Source organism: Mytilus galloprovincialis, chromosome 6 (genome assembly GCF_965363235.1).
Source record: "Mytilus galloprovincialis chromosome 6, xbMytGall1.hap1.1, whole genome shotgun sequence".
Classification (NCBI taxonomy): Eukaryota; Metazoa; Mollusca; class Bivalvia; order Mytilida; family Mytilidae; genus Mytilus; species Mytilus galloprovincialis.
In genome coordinates this window covers 44,254,444-44,276,118 of record NC_134843.1, presented here as the reverse complement: position 1 = coordinate 44,276,118, position 21,675 = coordinate 44,254,444, and the positions used below count along the sequence as shown (strand labels likewise).

Sequence of the window (21,675 nt, the reverse complement as noted above, 5' to 3'; positions counted from 1 at the left end):
AGAAAAGAAATACATCTTAAAAGTAGTAGCAAAAGCTTTCCGTAAAATAAAACATTGATTATTGCATTTTTTATGCAAACTTGAATATTTGTAGTGAAAACTCCATTCCTTAAATGCCAACAAAAATCAATAAAATTGAGAATGGAAATGGGGAATGTGTCAAAGAGACAACAACCCGCCCAAATAAAAAACAACAGCAGAGGGTCACCAACAGGTCTTCAATGTAGCGAGAAATTCCCGCACCCGGAGGCGTCCTTCAGCTGGCCCCTAAACAAATATATACTAGTCCAGTGATAATGAACGCCATACTAATTTCCAAATTGTACACAAGAAACTAAAATTAAAATAATACAAGACTAACAAAGGCCAGAGGCTCCTGACTTGGGACAGGCGCAAAAATGCGGCGGGGTTAAACATGTTTGTGAGATCTCAACCCTCCCCCTATACCTCTAACCAATGTAGTAAAGTAAACGCATAACAATACGCACATTAAAATTCAGTTCAAGAGAAATCCGAGTCTGATGTCAGAAGATGTAACCAAAGAAAATAAACAAAATGACAATAATACATAAATAACAACAGACTACTAGCAGTTAACTGACATGCCAGCTGCAGACTTCAACTAAACTGACTGAAAGATTATGATTTCATCATATGAACATCAGGCACAATCCTTCCCGTTAGGGGTTTAGTATCATACCATCATAACATATATGAGAAGAACATAACCCGTGTCATGCCAACAACTGTTTTTAGAATAAATGTGTTTAGTTCCGATGCAAAGACCTTATCAGTGACTCAATATTAACGCCAAAATATGCAATCTTTAATGACTCGACAACAGTATTGTAATTATATCCCTTCTTAATAAGTCTATTCAAAGGTTTTGTAAGTTTCTGAGGTGAATACTGACACCTTTGTGCTTTATAAAGAATATTACCATAAAAAATTGGATGTGAAATACCTGAACGTATTAAAAGTCTGCATGTTGAGCTATATTTACGAATAATGTCTTTATACCGATGATAAAATTTAGTAAATGTTTTGACTAGTTTGTGATATCGAAAACCCTGGTGTAATAATTTTTCAGTAATACAAAAATTTCTCTCGTTAAAAGTCTATTTTGTATTTACATTGTGTCATAGATCAAATTTATTTGTTCAGTGTATGTTCACTTGTGTTAATATGTCTTTTGATTGAGTTAAGCCAATTCAATTTATGTTTTATAGTGTGTCTTTCTGTATTATCAAAAGACTTCAAGTCAACATTAATTTGAGAAGCGATGAATATAAAAATGAGTATATCGCGCTCACAAGAAACTCTGATGTGTAGTTCGATTAATTTCAAGGAACGAATGTACATCTGAAAATATACACTCGTCCTTCATATCAGAATAAAATTGAGAATGGAAATGGGGAATGTGAAAAAGAGACAACCCGACCATAGAACAAACAACAGTAGAATATCACTAATAGGTCTTCAATGCAGCGAGTAACTCCCGCACCCGGAGGCGTCCTTCAGCTGACCCCTAAACAAATATGTATACTAGTTCAGTGATAATGGACGTCATACTAAACTCCAATTTATACACAAGAAACTAAAATTAAAAATCATACAAGTCTTACTAAGGTCAGAGGCTCCTGACTTGGGACAGGCGCAAAAATGCAGAAGTATGATTTGCATCTAATTTTAAGGGTTTTTAAATTAAAACAGATATTTTAAGATCACTCACGTTTTGGATTGTTCAATAATTTGGGGTCCACATCAATCATTCGGTTGAATATAAGATAAAACCGAAAACCAACATCCATATATGCATCTGCTAGCTCATCTAATTGTTTACCCTGTAGTAAAAATGAATGTATAATAAATAATTTTAGGGTCGATGCCACTGCTAGTGGACGTTTCGTCTCCGAGGGTATCACCAGCCCAGTAGTCAGCACTTCGGTGTTGACATGAATATCAATTTTATGATCATTTTATAAATTTCCTGTTAGAAAACGTTGATTTTTTCAAGAACTAAGGATTTTCTTATTCCAGGAATAGATTACCTTAGCCGTATTTGGCACAGCTTTTTGGAATTTTGGGTCCTCAATGCTTTTCAACTTTGTACTTGTTTGGCTTTATAACTATTTCGATCTGAGCGTCACTGATGCGTCCTATATTGACGTAACACGCGTCTGGCGTATCAAATTGTAATCCTGAAACCTTTGATAACAATTATCATGTAAAATAGTTCATGATGTTTATTTTTTATTTTCACTTCAGATTAATTTACGCAACGAATTTAAATTTAAGATAAGTATTGTTCCTGTTCTCTGTGTGAATTTAATAGAGTATATTAAGAAATAATACATTTACTAATACACTATGGTAAGGTGAATCATATCTGGATATAACACAGAAATGTATTTGAACACGGTGGTTGTAACTCATAGATGGACCAGGAACAACCGCAGTAAATTGCAATCTACTTTAAACAAACAAGTCTTAGATTTATTCCCCAAGACCAATATAAAAGGGCTTTTGGGCTAACAAAAAATGCATGGATCTATTTTGTCTGAAGAAAAAAGAGTCCGTTGTATTTGTGACCAGATTATAGATATGTGCCTTGAGTGAAATATTTGAAGAAAAAAAATGTCTCTATCAAACCATGTAAGAAACATAGGCTATGATCGTCAACATACATTGAGACGAAATTAAGGACATCATAATAAAACAAAGATGATACTCAAGGAAAGGCAATAAGTTCCATATAGACGTTGATAAACTTACTTTCACCTTCCGAAGAAATGAACCACCGATTTTGGAAAATGATTTCATTTTTGATTTGGGAGCTATTGGTTCATCCATCATTATGCTTTTCAATTCTGCAATTTTCTTTTTGTCTGGTTCATGAACTTCGTAGCATTCTTGCATTAACTGAAGAACTGCAACTTTGTCTAACGTATCTTTGACCTCCTGTAAATTAAATGTAAAGTCATTTCATTACCGATAGTTCCTTTATTGTAACATTTTGTTTTGACACTTAAGCCGAAATTGTCTGGTTTTATTTTGAAGAAAGAAATAGGCTTAAAAAATCCTTATTATTTAGTCATGAATGCGAAAAAGTCGAAATCAAAAAGCTGTTTAAGTCTGTTTAAGAGATTAATATATACTTATTAAAGGTAACAAGATATGTGTATATTACATTCAGTTACAACATATCTAAAATTCAGCACAAAACATATAATTTATGGACGGAAACATGAATAATGGTACACAACTACATGTTGACAACCTCATATAGAATTCCAATTCCCCAACAGAATAGATTACCATAAAGCATTATAAAAAAATAAACAAATATGAAAATTATGGATATATATATCTGTTCAAAGAATTTTATTTTCATCTTCTAGAAAACAGTAAAAATATTCAAACAATTGTTTTTTCTATCTTTCCATGTAATTGCAATGAATTTTGAGAATAATCTAAGTCGCATTCGACACTTTCCGCTTAATACTAACCAGACTGACTTCTGAAGCCCCTGGTCCATTTTCTTCAATTAAAGATAGGATCAGATTTGCTATACTCTCTCTCAGTAAGAGAATCTACAAAAAAATACAAATGTATCTTTGAATATCTATTCAGGCATGTTCGTAACAGTAAATACTGGTTGCCTTTTATAGCTGACTTGCGGTATAGGTTTTCTTCATTGTTAAAGGCCGTATGCGGACCTAAAGTTGTTAATTTCTGTGTCATTTGGTCTCTTGTGAAGAGTTTTCTCAATGGCAATCATATCGTATCTTTTATTTTTATATACAACAACGATTTAAAGGTACCAGTAGTTGAAATACAGATTGAATAAAGCGTAAAAAAACAGCCAAATATACAAGCCTTATTATTGGGTAAGCCATATGCGGAAGTTAGTTTTTTCTTTTATTGTTTCTAGGCTTATATACAATCTTAGACATGTAAAGGTTCAAACTCGAAAAGCCAAATTAATTTATGAATGAAAAAACTATCATCTATATATTAAACTTCATCACGATATACTAAATTTATCATACATGTCGGCTCAAAATCCACGAATTGCAAGTAAATCAAAGTTTTATCTCTCTGTTCATTATAATTAAGATTGAATTTTTAAATTCCAGATTTTCTTCAACAATTTCGAATTTCAATGTTGATATACTTAAACTCATCACAGAATACCAGGGTTGAAATTTTATATTTACGCCAGATACGCGTTTCGTCTACAAGAGACTCATCAGTGACGCTCAAATAAAAAAATGTTAAAAGGCCAAATAAAGTACGAAGTATTGAGGACAAAAAATTCATAAAAGTTTCACCAAATACAGCTAATGTAATCTATTCCGGATGTAGAAAAGCCTTAGTATTTCAAAAATTCAAAGTTTTCTCAACAGTTAATTTATAAGTATTAACATGTCAATAATAACTTAGGTCAACACAGAAGTGCTGACTACTGGACTGGTGATAACCTCAGGGAATTAAAACTCCACCAGCAGTGGCATCGACCCAGTGGTTGTAAATTAACTGATCATAGATACTAGGATTGAAATCTTATATTTAGGCCAGACGCTCGTTTCGTCTACAAAAGACTTGTCAGTGTCGCTCGAATAAAAAAATGTTAAAAAGGCCGAATAAAGTACGAAGTTGAAGAGCAATGAGGACCAAAAATTTGGAATCAATTAAGTTTAGAAAAACAAACACAAGCAATGTTTTAATAAATGTATAGACATAATTATTTTCTTATTACTTAAAAAGCGAAACAAACATAACAGTCCAGTATCATATATTTGTAAGATTCAAAATATTATGTCTAGACTAAAGACAAAATATACTTCATTTCATTTACCACGCTTTCAAAATGAAAAATAACATTTTTGTAAATTTGGTACGTTCAAAACTCTTTCTTTATTCACTTTCATCAGGAACACTCATAATCGAAGTATAAAACCAACCGTAAAGATGGGTGTATTGAACGAAATAATTTTTCTCAGTATGTATAATTTGTTAAAATTTTTATTAGGCTTCCCAAATATAAATGTAATAAAAATATAAATACCTTTTCTGTAGTGCATGATTCAAAATCACCAGCTCTAAGAATGAAATTGATATAATCTATAATCTTGTTGTCATAAATGACAACTCTGTTTTCTTGATTACCCTGGAACAAAAAGTAAGCAATTGCTATTACTTTGTTTATAATGAGATTCAGACGGTGAATCGTATGGCATGAACCCCATGCTCACAACACATGTTTCTTTAATGAAATCCATCATTTAGAGAGGTTTAGCGCTATAAAACTATTTTCTACATTTGAAAATGCCTGTACAAAGTCAGGAATATGACAGTTCTTGTCCATTCGTTTTTGATGTGTTTTGTCATTTGATTTTGCCATGTGATTAGGGACTTTCCGATTTGATTTTCCTCTGAGTTCAGTATTTTTGTGATTTTTCTTTTCAGAACCGAAAAAGGTCTGGCAAACCAAACTTGCTTATTGCCAATATTTCTTGACGGTAGAGTGTCACAGGTGGAATGGACAGTGTTATCTTCTCACCCGTTCACCAGTAACGAAAACTTTGAAATATAAACCATAGATATACATTGAAAAGCATCATTAGTTTAGAGATGTTCTTATCTCATAAATTCACAGTGAAGTACAAATCAAGGTAAAAACAATAAGTTAGGGAATCGTATCAACTCTTTCATTGCGTTACCATGTGCTTTGGCACGATAAGCATCACAAGCTATGCATGCATTACCATCATGATAATGGACATGAAATAATGGACAGTAGAAAAGACCACAATCATCAGTGGTCGGGAAGAAATGACATGTTTGAATACGGTTCTCCACAACTATGATAATTACACATATTCATTAAGCACAGGATTTTAAGACTATTGCTTTATAAAGTCAAGATCTTCTTGGTCATCTATGACACCAATTGTGTTGCTCTTATCCTGCAGAAAACTAACGATATGTCAGAAACTATCAACGTATAAAGAAGAACGTACAAACAAAATGCCAACATGTAGAGTCTAAAACACACTTTATTGTTTTGGCCTTTTATCCTTAGCCGTTTTTTTATGATAGGTGTATCCGTTTTTTCATCAAAATAAAAGTAATAAAACTACACTACTTACGGCAGTAAATTCATTCATCGTATTGAACAGCTGAATAACCAAATCAATGCTCTTAAAATTGATATTGGAATATACAACATTCAAAAATCTAGTCACTTCTGCGATTATATTAAAAGATTTCACATTATCAGGCTGTTCTCTGAGATAATCCTACAAAAGTTCAAGAAAGAGAGAAAAATGTCAAAGCAATGAAAACGATAAATGTTAAGTCTTCTACATGATATCTCATTCGAATGGTTAGTATACACATTTATTTTTGCCATCACATAGCTACTCAAGCCCTGCAATGGAATTTTGATGACAGAATTAACTCTTTAGATTTAACGTTGTAAAGGAAATGTGAAATAACTTAGAAGCTACATGTAATAGAGATTATATGCATTGGTATGTACTTTGTGATGGAACTGCAAACTTTTTTAATTTAGTGAAAGATGAATCAGAAATGATTGTCGAAAATCATTGTACGCATTTTCCTACATAAAATAACTTGAATAATCAGTTTAATTTAATATCCAATGTTAGTGTTGTCTCCCTTATTCCAGTATTCCAAATGTTATAGACTGGCGAGGAAACTCGAATATCAATGACAGAATTTATCAATGATGTTTGATAAACACCAACGATGGTATTAGATTACAAAATATTTAATATACTGATAAATATAAGTTTCCAATGGCTATAATCTTATATCTTGTTAAACGTTTTTCATTGAATTTGGATTTTGTATACAGAATAGTGAATAATGAATTGTTAAAATACAAAGAATTTAGAATTTAGGGCGAAAAAAAAACCCAGAGAAATAAGATATTTTGTCGTTTTCATATACGGTATTGATATGTATGGAATTATTTATGAAGTCAAATGAGCAATTTTCACCCTATTAGAACGGTATCATACAGATTTTAGATATAGCCTCAGATTTTAAGAAGGAACAGTTTCTTCTATAATAAAATAAACGTTACCAATTTTACATTGCACTAGATGCGCATTTCGACAATTTTTATCTCTTCGGTGGAGCTCGATGCCAAAATATTTAAAAATATAAAACCTAATACAAAAGTCGAAGAGCTAATCAAACCAAAAAGGGCATAAGTATCTCCAAATCTAAATAAGGCATTAGAGCTTTGCATGAGGAAAATATATTCCTTTAATTTAAAATGATTCTTAAATTTTACATCAGCCATATTCAATCAAGCAATATCCGTATTTTAATGCCAATTACGAAGCCTTAGCTACTAACAGTCCTTCAGCAGAGGTTTCAACCCAGTGGTAGTAGTAACATTCACGGCACAAAATTTTACTGCACCAGCTACCTGTAAATCATGGTTTTGACCATCACACATTCTGGCCATTACTTTCAGGACAAGCTCAATATAACCATCATGTCTGTACTCGGGTCCTTCCGATATTGATACGGGTTTTTCTTCAATTTCGTCAGGTTCAGGATCCTGTAATTGGAAAAGGTAAATTAACATCGATAAAAAAATCCATATCACAAATTAATGGTTACTTAACTTACTCCAACGCTATGTATAACACGTGTATTCCTAGACACATATTTAGACACCCTATCGATCAATCGTTGATTTTAAAAAAAAATAATACTAGCTAAGGAGAGGAGCAGCAAAAACTTATTAAAAAAAATCTTGTTTGAACTTATCCGGCTCGATTCTTTCAAGGGCAATAACTCTTATAAGGGGTCGACTTGCAATTTTAGATATGTATGACTTATTTGAAGATCCTGTACTGCTTATCATTTTGTTACTTACAGTCTCTCTTTTTATTATAGTGTCTTCAAAAATACGGAATCGGTAAAAATAGTCTTTCAACGACATTTGCTTCTATAAAGAGTCAAACGACAATGTTAACTTATTTGTTGATTTGTCCTGTTTATTATTTTATATTCCGCCATGTTAACTTATTTGTAGATCTTGTCCTGTTGATCATTTTGTGTTGTATACAATTTCTCTGAATCTTCTGTAGTTACCGCTAAAAAATTCAAAAAGGTTAAAATGTTCTATCAACTGCAATAACTCATATGAATAGTCATCTGAAAATTTTTGTCCATTTGACTTAAATATAGAAATCGTCCTGCTGATCTTTTTTGAAATTCATAATTTATCTAAAAATGATCTACTAACGTTTCCACACAAAACAACAACTGTTTAAAAAAAATCGTCTTTCAAGAACAATAACTCACATTAGGAGTCACCATAAAACTTTGTCTATGCTGTCATATTTGTTGATCATGTCCTCCTGATTATTTTTATGTTTACAGTTTCTCTCTGTCAACTATAGTTCCAACAAAAGTATAGATATGGGTAAAATTTTTCGTTCGAGGGCAATAATCATGTCATCTGACAAATTCGACTATTTGCCTTATTTGTAGATATTTTCATGCTGTTCTTTTTGAACATTAATTTATCACTTCATCCAAAATTCCAAAACATCCAAAAAAATGTCATGTAAAGGAAATTAAATAACTTCCTTAAATGATTTGTTCGACATTTTTGATTTAAAATAGACGGTAGGTATTGTTGCTATTCTGAACATTTTTGCTCCTTCAGATTTTATCTACCTATGAGAGTTTTTGTTATCCTCTTATAGTTGATGTGTTTCCCTCGGTTTTAGTTTGTAAACCGGATTTGTTTTCCCTCAATTGAATTATGACTTTTGAACAGCGGTGTACTACTGTTGTCTTTATTTAAAGATAATGGACAATATTTTGGCTTTACCTCCATATTCTATTTTAAGCTTTGGCATTTATGTTGGTTGACAGGGGGATCATCGGACTTATTTTTGAAATAGACACTAAAGATGATTGTGTTTAATTTCAGTTCCGATTGACCGAGGAGTGCCAGAGAGTTTTTTTTCTAAAAATCAACGGACGGCGACAGAAGCTGGACGCCACGTGAGGAGAAAAGCTCACATGACCATTTGGGTCATGTGAGCAAAAAGTATAAGCAATTTCAAGTTTTTGTATAGGTACCGTTATAGAATATTATAAATTTTATAATCCAAGAAAAACAACATGTTTAATAATTTTGTTTGTACAAACTTACTTCTAGTATTTTGATTGCTACGGAGTTTGGTCCATTTTGTGCAATTAAAGCTTGCTTTTCCTTCCGAGCTGGGTTTACAAACGTGACTTCCTTTTTTATTCCATTTACAGATGAATCTGTTACTTTAATTGCAGATTTCGGTTTCTTTTCTTTCGGTTTCTTTTGTTTCTTTTTCTTTTTATGTTTCTTACTCAATGGTTTTCTTTTGACCGACTGAAAAATGTGTTTGTTGCAATCATGAACAGGTTTATGAGGTAATATAAGACAGTGCTTGAATTAAGAGGTAAGACAAATGCAAGACAGCAGTGAACTTTAATGCAAATTCTAATCATTACAAATGTATTTAATTGGTGCATCACTAAAGACTTTAATTTAGTATTACCGACATAACTTGTTTCATATGATGTCACATGCAGACTATTTATTCTCTGCAATGATAAATATTACTCAAACATAGTGCGGGGATTTATTTTAACTTTTACCTACCCAGCCAGCCAATCTTTGCTGTCGCAGAGTATCTTCATACGCTTGAATTTGCTACAACAAAAAGCACAGTAAACGAAAATTTATCTTTAAATGTATTTAAAATAATCTGCATGTATACACGAAGGACTTCTAGAACAAATAATGGACGGTTCCAATATCTATCTTTAATAAACATATTGAAAACTTAAAATTAGTTCATTTACATCTATAGATAAGTGGTCATCAACACACCAAAACCCAAATTGTTTGCATTTGTATTTGCGAAAAAGAGACAGAAACTACCAAAAGGTCGATCGACATTCGTATTCTGAATTTTCAACCTTAATGTAAATTTCGATCAAATCTGGAGTGTGTGATGCATGCATATTAGGAGACATTTATACTTTCCACACACCCGGTTGCTCTGTTTAGAGTTCATTCAATTATATTTTTACTCTTGATTTGTATATTTTAACAGGATTTGAACATCAGTGAACTACTGTTGCCCTCTTCTCAGAACCAATCGTAAATACTCGAAAAATGAAATATCAATTAAGGGCATACGATACAGTTTTGATTCTGTATTTACAAGTTGATGAAAATTTGCATATAGGCTATTTTTTACCTGATTAAATCAAATATGTAATAAAAAATATACCTTCATGTGCTACTTTTTGAGTTAAATGAGGTCGAAATTTTGTATATTTGCTCAAAATTCGGATTTGTGGTCGTATTTTCCTTTTAGAAAGAAAGACATAACTTTTTTGTTTTAAAAGATAAACATAAATTGTTTTTTGTTAAATAATTTGTAATTTCTGTATTTTATAAGTATTCTAAAAATGTATGCTTTTTTTGTTCAGAAATAACTCATATTTATCAAATGGTCATGAATTGAGTAAAAAACAGTAATTTTTTGCTGTACATTTATCAAAATTCAAAAAATTGCACTATTTACAGTTTTATAAAATTTGGTCCACATAATCTCCCTGCAAAATGAAACAAAATGTCGGTTTAAAAAATGGGGGTCCATGCACTCGTTTTCGAATTAAATCAGTTTGAATGCAAAAAATCAGTCGCAAAATGCATCTTTTCCCGATATGTCACAGTTTGACGTCGCGAAAATAACATTTTACGTTAGCAACGTCATTACCTCCCCTGTAACTGTATCGTATGCCCTTAAGATAATCATATTAACAAATGAAACATTTAGCACCTACCTTCAGAGCCAATCTGGATACAGGGAAGGAATCTTCTGATATTATCCCCGTTGTCTTTGATTTTTCTTTTTTCCTCTGGGATTGTTGAGAGTTCAGTGAACGTCTTCAAAAATAAAAGATTAATGTAATCATTGCTTTACATTAATAAACATACAGAAAACAATAGTTCGTTTATTTACAAATATTAGTTATAGGTCGTCATCGAATCCACAATTGGTGTATTTTTCGATGTACTGCGACCTTAACAGATGTCTGTATTTAACTACAAATTTAAAAAAATGTGAAATAAATAATTAGAAAAAGTAAAGTCATAATTCATTGAATCCCATTATTCACAATTACATAAAATAGTTAACGTTGAGTATGTGTGCAAATTTTAGATATTCATTCTATCCATTCTTATTGTATTAATCATTTGTTTTCTTTAAAACTAAATGTACAAAAAGTAAAGCAAGTTCTTTATTCATTTAGTAATCGCTCAGATAAATGCACATGTTTTAAGATGCCATAACATTTGAAATAGTAGGAAAGAAAGTGTAAGTTCTAGGTATAAAGTCAGGAAATAACAATGTATCAGATTATAATATTAACAAGAACACACCCAATCCCACACACATAAACATGTTTACTTAAACTGTTAGTTTGGAAAACGGAAATTAACAGACAAAACAACACAAGACAGACATTTACAAATCAGAAAAAAATCAGCCTAACGATGCTTATCGAAAATATACTAAATTATAAGAATTAAAGTTGGCTTAAAACAGGAGACTAATACAGATAATGAGCCCGATGATCCATATATAGCTATTCTTAAAAGAAATAATGATTTTCTACTTGGCATGCAGTATTTCTGTCAGTAGAAGACTAAACAGTTAATAACTCAAATAAATCTAGAGGCATGATTTTGCATGTTCGTGCACTTTGTCTTAGATTTATTTTCCGTTATTAACATAAAAAAATGAGTGTTCTGCTTTTGTGTAAATGAAAGTGTTAACTGTCGAGTAAAATCCACCATAAAGACGGTGACTCTTTAAAATAAAAATCACCCATGCTACCTTAATTCCTTTCCAAATGATTATTCATAAGAACCTTGTATATTTTATGTCATAGATACTATGCTGTCTGTTGATATTATTTTAATACCTATGTTATTGAAATTTTATACTGGTTCTTAATCATAATCTTTACTTTGCACAAACGAAATTTTATTCATTTCATAAGTCATTCTCTAATCAAGTATGAAAGTTGCATGCATTGTCCAACTTGATTCATTATGCCTAAACTTTTATATATCATATCTTAATAGAATTTCCTAAATTTTAGGAATTATATCTCATTTAATTTTAATCAGGTGGAACAATCTGTTCATTCAAAACAATTCAACGATTAACTCACGAACCTCCTGGCTATCTGTACACTGCAAAAATATATGTAAGTGTTCAATCTATAAAACAGATCCTTTTCAGGATATAGGATAAACGTAAATGATACATCAACAAGACAACAAGATAATAAAAAAGCATACGGAGGAGGTCATATATCTTCCCACAACGAAAGGGTACCAACACTATATATCAATTTATAAGTTGTCTTGGAAAGTACTAATACGCGATTAACTTTAAAAAACCCCAATAAAAGTCTGCAATCAGTCGAAAATTAAACAAGCATTAGATAAAACCCAGTCATAACTAAGTAATAGTCACTTGGAGTATTCATTTTATCATGGGGATAGTACTGAAGTATTCATTTCTCTCACAGTTCATGAACAAAACAAACAGATACATCACTATAGTATGAATTCAGTAATCAGAAATGTAGGTCAATATCGCAATGCTATTATAATGCTGGAAATGAAAACAGAGCAAGACTGGACTCGTCGCTAAGGTAAGTGTCTCTTGCTATGTATGCATTACCTGTCATGCCAATTGGCATTCAATTAAAACGTCAATCGTAAGGAATAGGGCAAAGTCGGTAACTTTACAGATAAAACGACTATTCTGGTATCTAAAAATATCAGTTTTGACAAACATGTTGCTAGTGAGTTGAGAGGCAGTGAACATACAGGAGAGTAACGTCATACGAGGGCAAAGGGTAAGTTACGGTTGACAAAAGTTTACAATTGGAAAGTTGAAATCATCAATTTTGTCATATATTCTAGTTTGAAGTCGTCTTTCTGTGTCAATATCGAAAATAAGATCAAGATATGAAGTAGAACATATGGTTTTGCATTATCAATTTTCACAAATTATTATAAAAGATATATGAGATGACAGCACTCACTACTCACTGAACTTTGGGGTTAATAAATGACACGACATCATAATTATATCTAAAATGAAAATTATAGAACTTGTCTAAATGCTTTTTCTTTTTGTCTTTGATAAGGTGCTGTAAAATTCTGCTTCATATGAGTACAAACAACAAGTTGGTCAATAGTGTTAAATCAGAAATGTTGGAATACCGACTGCCTATTGTAATATCAATCTAAATATATATTGACGATTAAATAAATCCAACACTTTGTAAATGTACTTGTTGTTGGAATCAGTGTGGTTCCTCAGAAAGCACGGTTATTTATTACCTTAAAAAAGGAATTTATATCTACGCTTCCCATTATTGCAGAAACCCACCCTTGGGTGAGAAGGCGTAGTTGATAGTTTAACTAGTCCCCACCCTTTCGTTTTCTTCATGGTAAGTAAAAATCCGGGGATAAGTAAAATACTGTAATGTCAGAAAAAGAGGTCGGAGTCTGCTTTCAAAAAATGTTTTTCTATACTTTCTCTTGATTGAAGGTGGAACTTATGTATAATTTGTGACAGTTTTATGATTAAATTATATTAAGAAAAAAACAAGACTGTTATGTTTACGTGAATCAAGTGAAGTGAACGTTTTTAAGAGTCAAAGATATGTATCCCATTAAGACTCGATTATCCATTTTGGCTCACTAAACAAGCACCCTCGAATGTCCATATACTCTTCTCTATGACCAGCTACTTGTGTTAAAACGATTCGTCTTGAAACCAACTTTTTCGCTGCAAAATGCTGGTTGACCGAATGACATTGTCAAAGCAAAGATTTGTTAAACTAGGGGTACCCGAATCAACCATTTTTCGTCTCGACTGAGATTTGGTAAAAAGTTGCGTTGGATTGTCGTGACGGCCACAAAAGGAGTTATTGTGTTATTGTTGGATGCTTCTAGTAATAAGCATTTAATAATTAGTTTAACGATTTTTGATTTTTTTGGGTCTTGTCTAATAGTCTATCGTGAAAAATAGTAATTGGTATCTTTCATGACATTGTCAGTTTGTTTTTGACTTATGAGTTTAATTACCCTTTTGCCTCTCTTTTATAATTCATCTCACAGATGGTTTTTTTTCATGGGTAATCATTGAAAGTCACAGAAACGAACAAAACCATCCAAAAAATGTGAAACAGCAGTTAGAAGACGTAGCAATCAAAACGGAACAGTTAGGTAAACCGATAAGGCTCATGTTAAGCACGTGAGTTGAAACACATAAAAGTGAGGAGTTACGATGAGTAGTCTGTACTAAATGTCTCTTATTTAAAAGTAAAATATATTTGTAATAATTTAAAAACTAAAATCTATGTGCATGAATACCTTGACCCTTTCGTGTCTGATTTTGTTGTAGTGGGAGCTAGTTTCCTGTACAACAACAAACAATAAAAATGGTGTACTTATTACAATGGGAACATGCATTACGTGCGTCTTAATAATGCTAGGGTATACAATAAACTTCTAAAGTGATTATTATTGAAAAGCAAACATCTAACAATCTGATTTGAAGGCTTCTAACAATTTTTGGCTTTCTTTGTAAACATCAACAATAAAAGCTTGATTATACATTTATTGTCAATCATTAGAAATCATATACTTACTTTTCTTTGATAGAATTTGTTGAAAGAGCCATCCTATCTCTTACAGCCATGAAAAAGACCTCTTCCCTTGTTGAAAGGAAATAAGACAACATTGATTTCTAAAAAAAAAAGTTTTTTTTAAAGTTGAAAGTTAGCTAAAAGGTCTCTACTACCATTGGAAATTAAATGTCATAAAACACGCCAATTTAGAACAAAAGAAAAAAATGATTTCAATAGCGTTTTGAATTATTTGAAAATGTCTTGTGTATCTAGTTTCCCATAGTATGAAACATTATAATTATTCAGAATATGCAGTAGGGTAGATGTCAATGACGCACCAACCCACAACACAAATAGCTATTAAAGACATGTGGAAGTCAATATACAATCTTCAAAAATAGTTAGGTGCGTATTTATGATGTCTCGCTCTTCGTCGTCGTTTTTATTTTTGGTCATGGTATTGTCTGGATTTTTGAAATCCCCCTTGGTATCTTCCCTCTGTTTTTTTTTAAATCTAAATTGTTGGGTTTGTTTCTTTAAGAAATTGTTTTTGGACAAGCTTGTTTTGTTCAATATTCAAACATGGTCAATTTATGCGAACTTTCTTTGTTTTTAACATGTATCTTTCATCTTTGATCATATATAAGAGAATTTATATATAATCGAAGATGAAAGCTACATGTAAAAATGGAATAAAAAATCGCATGGTTTTTATGTGGTAATTTGTAAGGCTTGGACAAGAGGCATTTACCTAATATTCGCTAATACATAATAACCCGTCACTCGCCAATATATTTCAACAGGAGTACCATGACGAATTTCACTAGTGAAGCGATAGCTGCTGGTCTCTCCGGTGCACCTGATGTCGACCCCGGTTTTTGTGCTGATTTATCTTTATTTTTTTAGTGTAGTGTTTTACGGTTTGTTATACGTCCATTTATTATCTTTTCTTTTGGTCCTGAATTTTCCACTCGACTTATGATGGTTTTTTTAAAGCCCCTTTGTATCGTCCTACTCTTTAGATGATTGTTTTGTAGTCTTTCCGACATATTTCGTTTAAAAATAGTACAGAATATACCTGAACAGTTTGATTTGCATTAAACAACAACACACATAGAAATCCTAGAACTTCTCTTGCCACGTCTTCATTTCTCGTCGCCAAATGGGGCAAACACTTGCTCATCGAACCTTTCCGATCGAAATAGTTCTGTATGCTGGCTATCCATTTCAATTGTCTAAAATCAAACAAAGGCAATATCTCATTTATTTGGAGAAAATTTGGTTCCAAAAAATAGTAGGAAGATAAAGTTTCCTCCAGATAGAAGACTTGGACTTCTATAGAATTGACTCCGAACATTGAAAATATTGATTATTTTCTCTCTTTCTCGATTGTGGCCAACCGAATTAGACTAACCACTGGGTTTGTACTTACATTGGCAACACGACGGGTGTCACATGTGGAGCAGGATCTGCTTGCCCTTCAGGAGTACCAAATATCACCTCCAATTTTAGTTCGCGTTCGTTAATGATAAGCCTTTCTGTGTCGTGTTTTGTATTCTATTGTCTTTTAGTTGTTTTTCGATTTTTGCCCTGGTATTGTCAGTTTGTTGTCGACATATGAGTTTGAATATCCTCTTTGTATCTTTCGCCTATCTTTTCGAATCAAGAAAGATAGCAAAAGAGGGACGAAAGATACCAAAGGGACAGTCAAACTCATAAATCTAAAACAAACTGACAACGCCATGGCTAAAAATGAAAAAGACAAACAGAAAAACAATAGTACACATGAAACAACATAGAAAACTAAAGAATAAACAACACGAACCCCACCAAAAACTAGAGGTGATGCTCCGGAAGGGTAAGCAGATCCTGCTCCACATGTGGCACCCGTCGTGTTGCTTATGTGATTACAAATCCGGTAAATAGTCTAATTCGGTAGGTCACATTCATGAAAGGGAAGGGGATTGTAGTTACGACGTAAGGAACATATCCGATATCATTTGTGAAACGGTTATTCCATAACGGTCAACCAACTCGTGATGGCGTCCGTAAAATTTACGAAGGGATGATTTCAACTTCACCATTTGGAACTCTTGGTTTAATAGCTTCCTTGTGAGCAGTAACCCTCTATCAAGAAAATCATGATAGGAAATGCAAGCACGGGAATATCGTATCAATTGGGAGATATATACCCCGTATGCAGGTGCTGCTGGAATGTTGCTACTTAGAAATGGAAAGTTCACAATTGGAAAGCTGAAATCATCTCTTTTGTCGTAAAGTTTTGTTTTCAACCGACCCTCATTGTCAATTTCTAGAAATAAGTCAAGATATGAAGCTGACTTAACTGTATCTGTAGTATCGAATAAACCACTGGTATGAGAGCTTGTGAAAATGATATTTTATATATGTATACTACTGAAGTAATTATTCACATGCTTTTCAAGACGTTTTTCGAACTTTCAATAAAACACTGAAACTGAAACAAAAATTGAAAATATTTTGCGAACGGACAACCTACAACATTTCAGAAATATATAAAAATAAGTGATAACATTTTCAAAAAAAAAATGTACAAATCCACATATGGATACAATATTATTAAATACAAATTATAGAAAATCGATTTCTGCTATAGTAATATATAGTTAATTACTAACTTTTCTATTTTATGTTCTGTTGTTCTAACTTCCCAATTCTCATCCATTTTCCGTTCTTCATTATGAACGGCTGCTCTCAAAATTTGTAGGCATTTAATGTTAAGATCGTCCATCTCATTCCTTGCAGATTCGGTCATTCTCTTGTCAGCAATGGAAATGCTAAGAAACATGTGCATGTTTAAACACGTATTCTATTTAGATTTAGGAAAAGGAATTAAAACGAAAATGACACATATCTTATAAATGAAAATAAAGAACACTTCATTTGATTAATCTTCAAAAGAGACACACAAGCTCAAATATTAGACAGCCAAGGATGTTGAAGGACTAAATACGTGAAAAGCTATATGACCATAAGGGCCATAAAAAGTCAAATTCATCTAAGGTCAACTTTACCAGAGTAAATGGAACCTTCGTATCTTCGTAATTACCGAAAATATCCCAGTGATTAGAAATACTGTTCTTAAACCATTTAAGGTGGTACCTAACACTACAGGGAGATAACTCTGTAAAATCAGCTAAACGTTTTAATTACGTTGTGTTGTTAAGGGAATATTAAGCTTCTCAATGATCAAAATAAGTGTTTGTCAAACTGCTATATAACCAGTGTAATTTTTCTGATAAAACGGTTGGTTCAAATTTTTTGAAATTCTTATATTTTTGTAAAAGGGTCAAAGTAAATACATTGTCAAAATTTTAAGAAAATTAAACGAGCCAAATTAATTTAAGTTAAAGTGTTGGGTACCACCTTAAGGAGCCTCACGGGTATAAGATTTTCAGAAAAAATTAGACATTAATTTTTCATTACAAATTTTATTTATTACCTCAAGTAGTTGTTATTTTATCATATGGTACAAAAATCATTCCAAAAAATCAATTCGTGTTGGCCCCGGTGGACTTTTAGAATGTAGATATCATTGAAAAGGCTCCAAATTATCTCCCTTTGGTGCAAAAATGCCATTTTTTGGCATTAAAATTGAATATCTTTTTTAACTCATCGCCGACCTATATTTTCTATTGTTGTTTTCGAATAAGCTGTACATAAACTAAATGATTGTAACATTTTAGCGATTTCTGTAATTTAGTTATTTTTTTATTTCGATATAACCGCTATTTCTCCTATTAGTTCAACAGAAAAAAGGACATTAACAAAAATGTATGCTTCTTTCGAAGGCAGACTGTGAGCGTAAATGACCGGTGACCCCCTTTTTTATTTCATTTTTCTATTAAGTATAAGATAAAGTTCATTTATAGGAAAATATAGAGAAATCCTATATTAAATAAAAAAATTCATTTAGATCCGCGAGCCCCCTTAAGGCACAAAACTAATTTATTTAATAAAAAAACGTACTGTAGTTGTTCTATCAGGACCGCCAACAGCTCATATCTTTTTTCTGCCTTCTTTTCACGAAGATCAATGAACACTTTTACTAAGGTTTGGAATTCTTCACCTAATGGTAGTTCTTCGTTCCCTCCTAACTCAGTAAATTCTTCAATAAACAATTGACATTTTTGAATTTAGTGTTCTGTTTAATTGACAATTGATTACCTAGTCGTATAGACAAAATATCCCATCATATGTAGTTAAGACCTTTGTCTAACTGTAGATGGGTTTTCGTATTCTCATGGTCTGATGGGTTAATTATAATGGACGTATACTCAACATCTCATATACAATCAAGAAAATAACAAAAATATCAAACAATTATCATTAAAAATAGTTATGAAAAACCTCGAGACGTACTGAATAAAAACAAGTAAATAGGAGTATTCTGTGTGTACCGTTATCCCATTGACATATACCACACATCTCCCTGTGTTCCTACATAAAAATCAGTTCAGAAAACACTCCCCAATATCGGTATCGGAGAACAACAATATAGAGGTAAAACTGTACTAAAATACTGTAACAAAGAGTGCTTCTAGTTTTTACAAACAAAGTCCCAAAGCGACTGATAAAGAAATTATGCTTTTGAATAGAGTAATATATCTAACCCCGTCATCCACAGTAAAGAAAATGACTAACATGTGTTATACATTAAATTAACCCATGAAAGAATTTAAGTACAGTCAAAAAGATAATTGACGCAGTTGAGTTGTATTTCAAACTGTTTATGAATCAATATTATTCCCCTTAAAAAACTACTAGCAGAAATTGTTTTATCAAGAACGATTACTGCTAACGTTTGCTTTATCACGAGTACGAAATTTGTGTAAATTATCTTAACTTGAAATTAAGAAATGGAAATAAGAAGGTAATTTAACTTTAAAGTTGTGCAAAAATGTAAAGCATTTAACTAAAAAATGTTAGAATATAGAGACTCCCTTAAAGGCAATTGATACCATCTTAGATCAACATACTACCTGTATATTCATTGTTCCATTTTAATAGAATAAGTGATACATTTAATTTGTAGATCTAAAAGCACCGATTTGCTCATTTGCAATTTCGAATCATATTATAGAGGGAAAAAGTAAATGTACTTAAAAAAGTAAAATCAGACGATAACTGCAATAATGAAATCCGAAATTGTAAATTATAGAAAAACAAAATAATATATTATAAGGAGATGTGTTATGCAAATGAAACAATTATCCACTAAACAAAGCGACGTAGATGTTAGCAACTAGAGATTACCGTATGGCCCTAAACAATGAGCAAGATTCACACTTCATAACAAGCTTCGAAAGCCCGACATGACAAATATGCTTACCTCTGTTAGACTTGAACTTAAGCTGTGCTGAAACAGTATTGTGACCAGCAAATACAGTGGCAGCATTCTTGGCAAAGAGCTTAAATTTATAATTGATTTCTACCTCATCTGTATAGTATTCAATGTTTCCCTAAAATATAGGTCTTTGCTGCTTCAATATACATTTTATCTAACATGTACTATAGCATGCTGCATGAGAATGATTAATCAGTTTTACCGTTTTATTTTTGATTAGCAGTTTGTTGATAGACTTTATATTCGTATTCTTAGAACTCTGTTCGTTTATATTATTATATTATGTGCAGCAGTATTACGATTATTCCCTTATATCTTCAATTCACATTTATGTTAACGGAAAACAATTACATTCTTTGAAAACAATTACATACTCCCTGCGTGTTTGTATCGTGTCACTTTTATTCATTAAGGATTAGTAGCATTACTGAAAAGATTAAAATGCAACAACATTTCTTTGAGGTAAATATGTTGATGATATATTGGAGGGTTAGGCTTTTGCTTTTAGTATATTTCATCATAACTGTAACTCAATAAATGAACAAAGTGTCTTCCTTATGTTGATTCTTTTTCAATGCATTTATATGCACAAAATTGTATATGCAAATGCTGTTAAGGGAGCTAACGTCAGTGGGTTAGAAAATAGCTAAGATAAATTATAAATCAGATATAAATTTTTATTAATAAATATTACAGCATTTATATATTTTGCATTTCTGGCTATGGATATGAAAAGTGCATACCCTTCTAACTGCAGACGAAGTGTCCTCAATTGTTATACCACATGAAAAACGTCCAAGCACATGTTCAATATTCTGAAGAAAGAAGTTAAATATTGAAAAGTATTATCTCAGTTATAATTGATTTTTAAGAGGACAAAAAAAAAAAAGCATTTACTTTGTGCTATTATTTAGCCACGGTTGACAATTATGATTCTATGCAATGTGTTTTTTTTTTAATTTCCGTTAGAAACAATATTATCATAATGCTCTCCCTCTTCGTTATTGAATTGATTTCTTTTATGTAAACCTTACAGAAGAAAAAAAATAAAAAAACCTCTTGCAAAGTTCTTTAAGCTTAATTTCAGTTATTTTGATGATATCGTGTCAATCAATAAACCACATTTGAATGAGTGATTGTGTCTCATATATATGTATACCAGTGAACTTAGGATTTTGAAACTAGAAGGTATGGTAACTGGTACTCGACCATTATTTTCCTACATGTTTCTGTTCAGAAAATCATAGTGTGAGATATTTGTTAAATAACTTGAAGTAAATAAAAAATAGAAAGATAGAAAAATAAGTATCTTAATATTTTTTGAAATGTAAAATTCTTACCGAGTTAGGCATATTTGAAGCAGGTACAATTATAGTCATTGCATTGACAACATTTTTCATATGTTGTGGCTTGAATAGAAGCGGACCAACTATTTCTGAAAACATCTGGAAAATACAAACACAGACGCATAACTATATCATTAGATCTTCATTATAATATCAAATTAAAAA

General features: G+C 31.8%; 1 protein-coding gene across 1 annotated transcript in view; it reads right to left on the bottom strand.

Annotated features, from left to right (window-relative positions):
* Positions 1-21,675, bottom strand: part of LOC143079672 (inositol 1,4,5-trisphosphate-gated calcium channel ITPR3-like) — a 100,006-nt gene that overhangs the window by 12,186 nt on the left and 66,145 nt on the right. The window contains exons 40-56 of the mRNA XM_076255145.1: positions 21,505-21,609; positions 20,908-20,979; positions 20,150-20,279; positions 18,787-18,925; positions 17,436-17,594; positions 15,857-16,013; positions 14,800-14,897; positions 12,302-12,319; positions 10,900-11,002; positions 9,704-9,754; positions 9,218-9,430; positions 7,469-7,603; positions 6,156-6,305; positions 5,072-5,173; positions 3,510-3,593; positions 2,776-2,961; positions 1,733-1,844 (exon numbers count right to left, since the gene is read on the bottom strand). Coding sequence (XP_076111260.1) covers positions 1,733-1,844; positions 2,776-2,961; positions 3,510-3,593; positions 5,072-5,173; positions 6,156-6,305; positions 7,469-7,603; positions 9,218-9,430; positions 9,704-9,754; positions 10,900-11,002; positions 12,302-12,319; positions 14,800-14,897; positions 15,857-16,013; positions 17,436-17,594; positions 18,787-18,925; positions 20,150-20,279; positions 20,908-20,979; positions 21,505-21,609 — 2,014 coding nt within the window. The remainder of the gene's footprint in view (positions 1-1,732; positions 1,845-2,775; positions 2,962-3,509; positions 3,594-5,071; positions 5,174-6,155; positions 6,306-7,468; positions 7,604-9,217; positions 9,431-9,703; positions 9,755-10,899; positions 11,003-12,301; positions 12,320-14,799; positions 14,898-15,856; positions 16,014-17,435; positions 17,595-18,786; positions 18,926-20,149; positions 20,280-20,907; positions 20,980-21,504; positions 21,610-21,675) is intronic.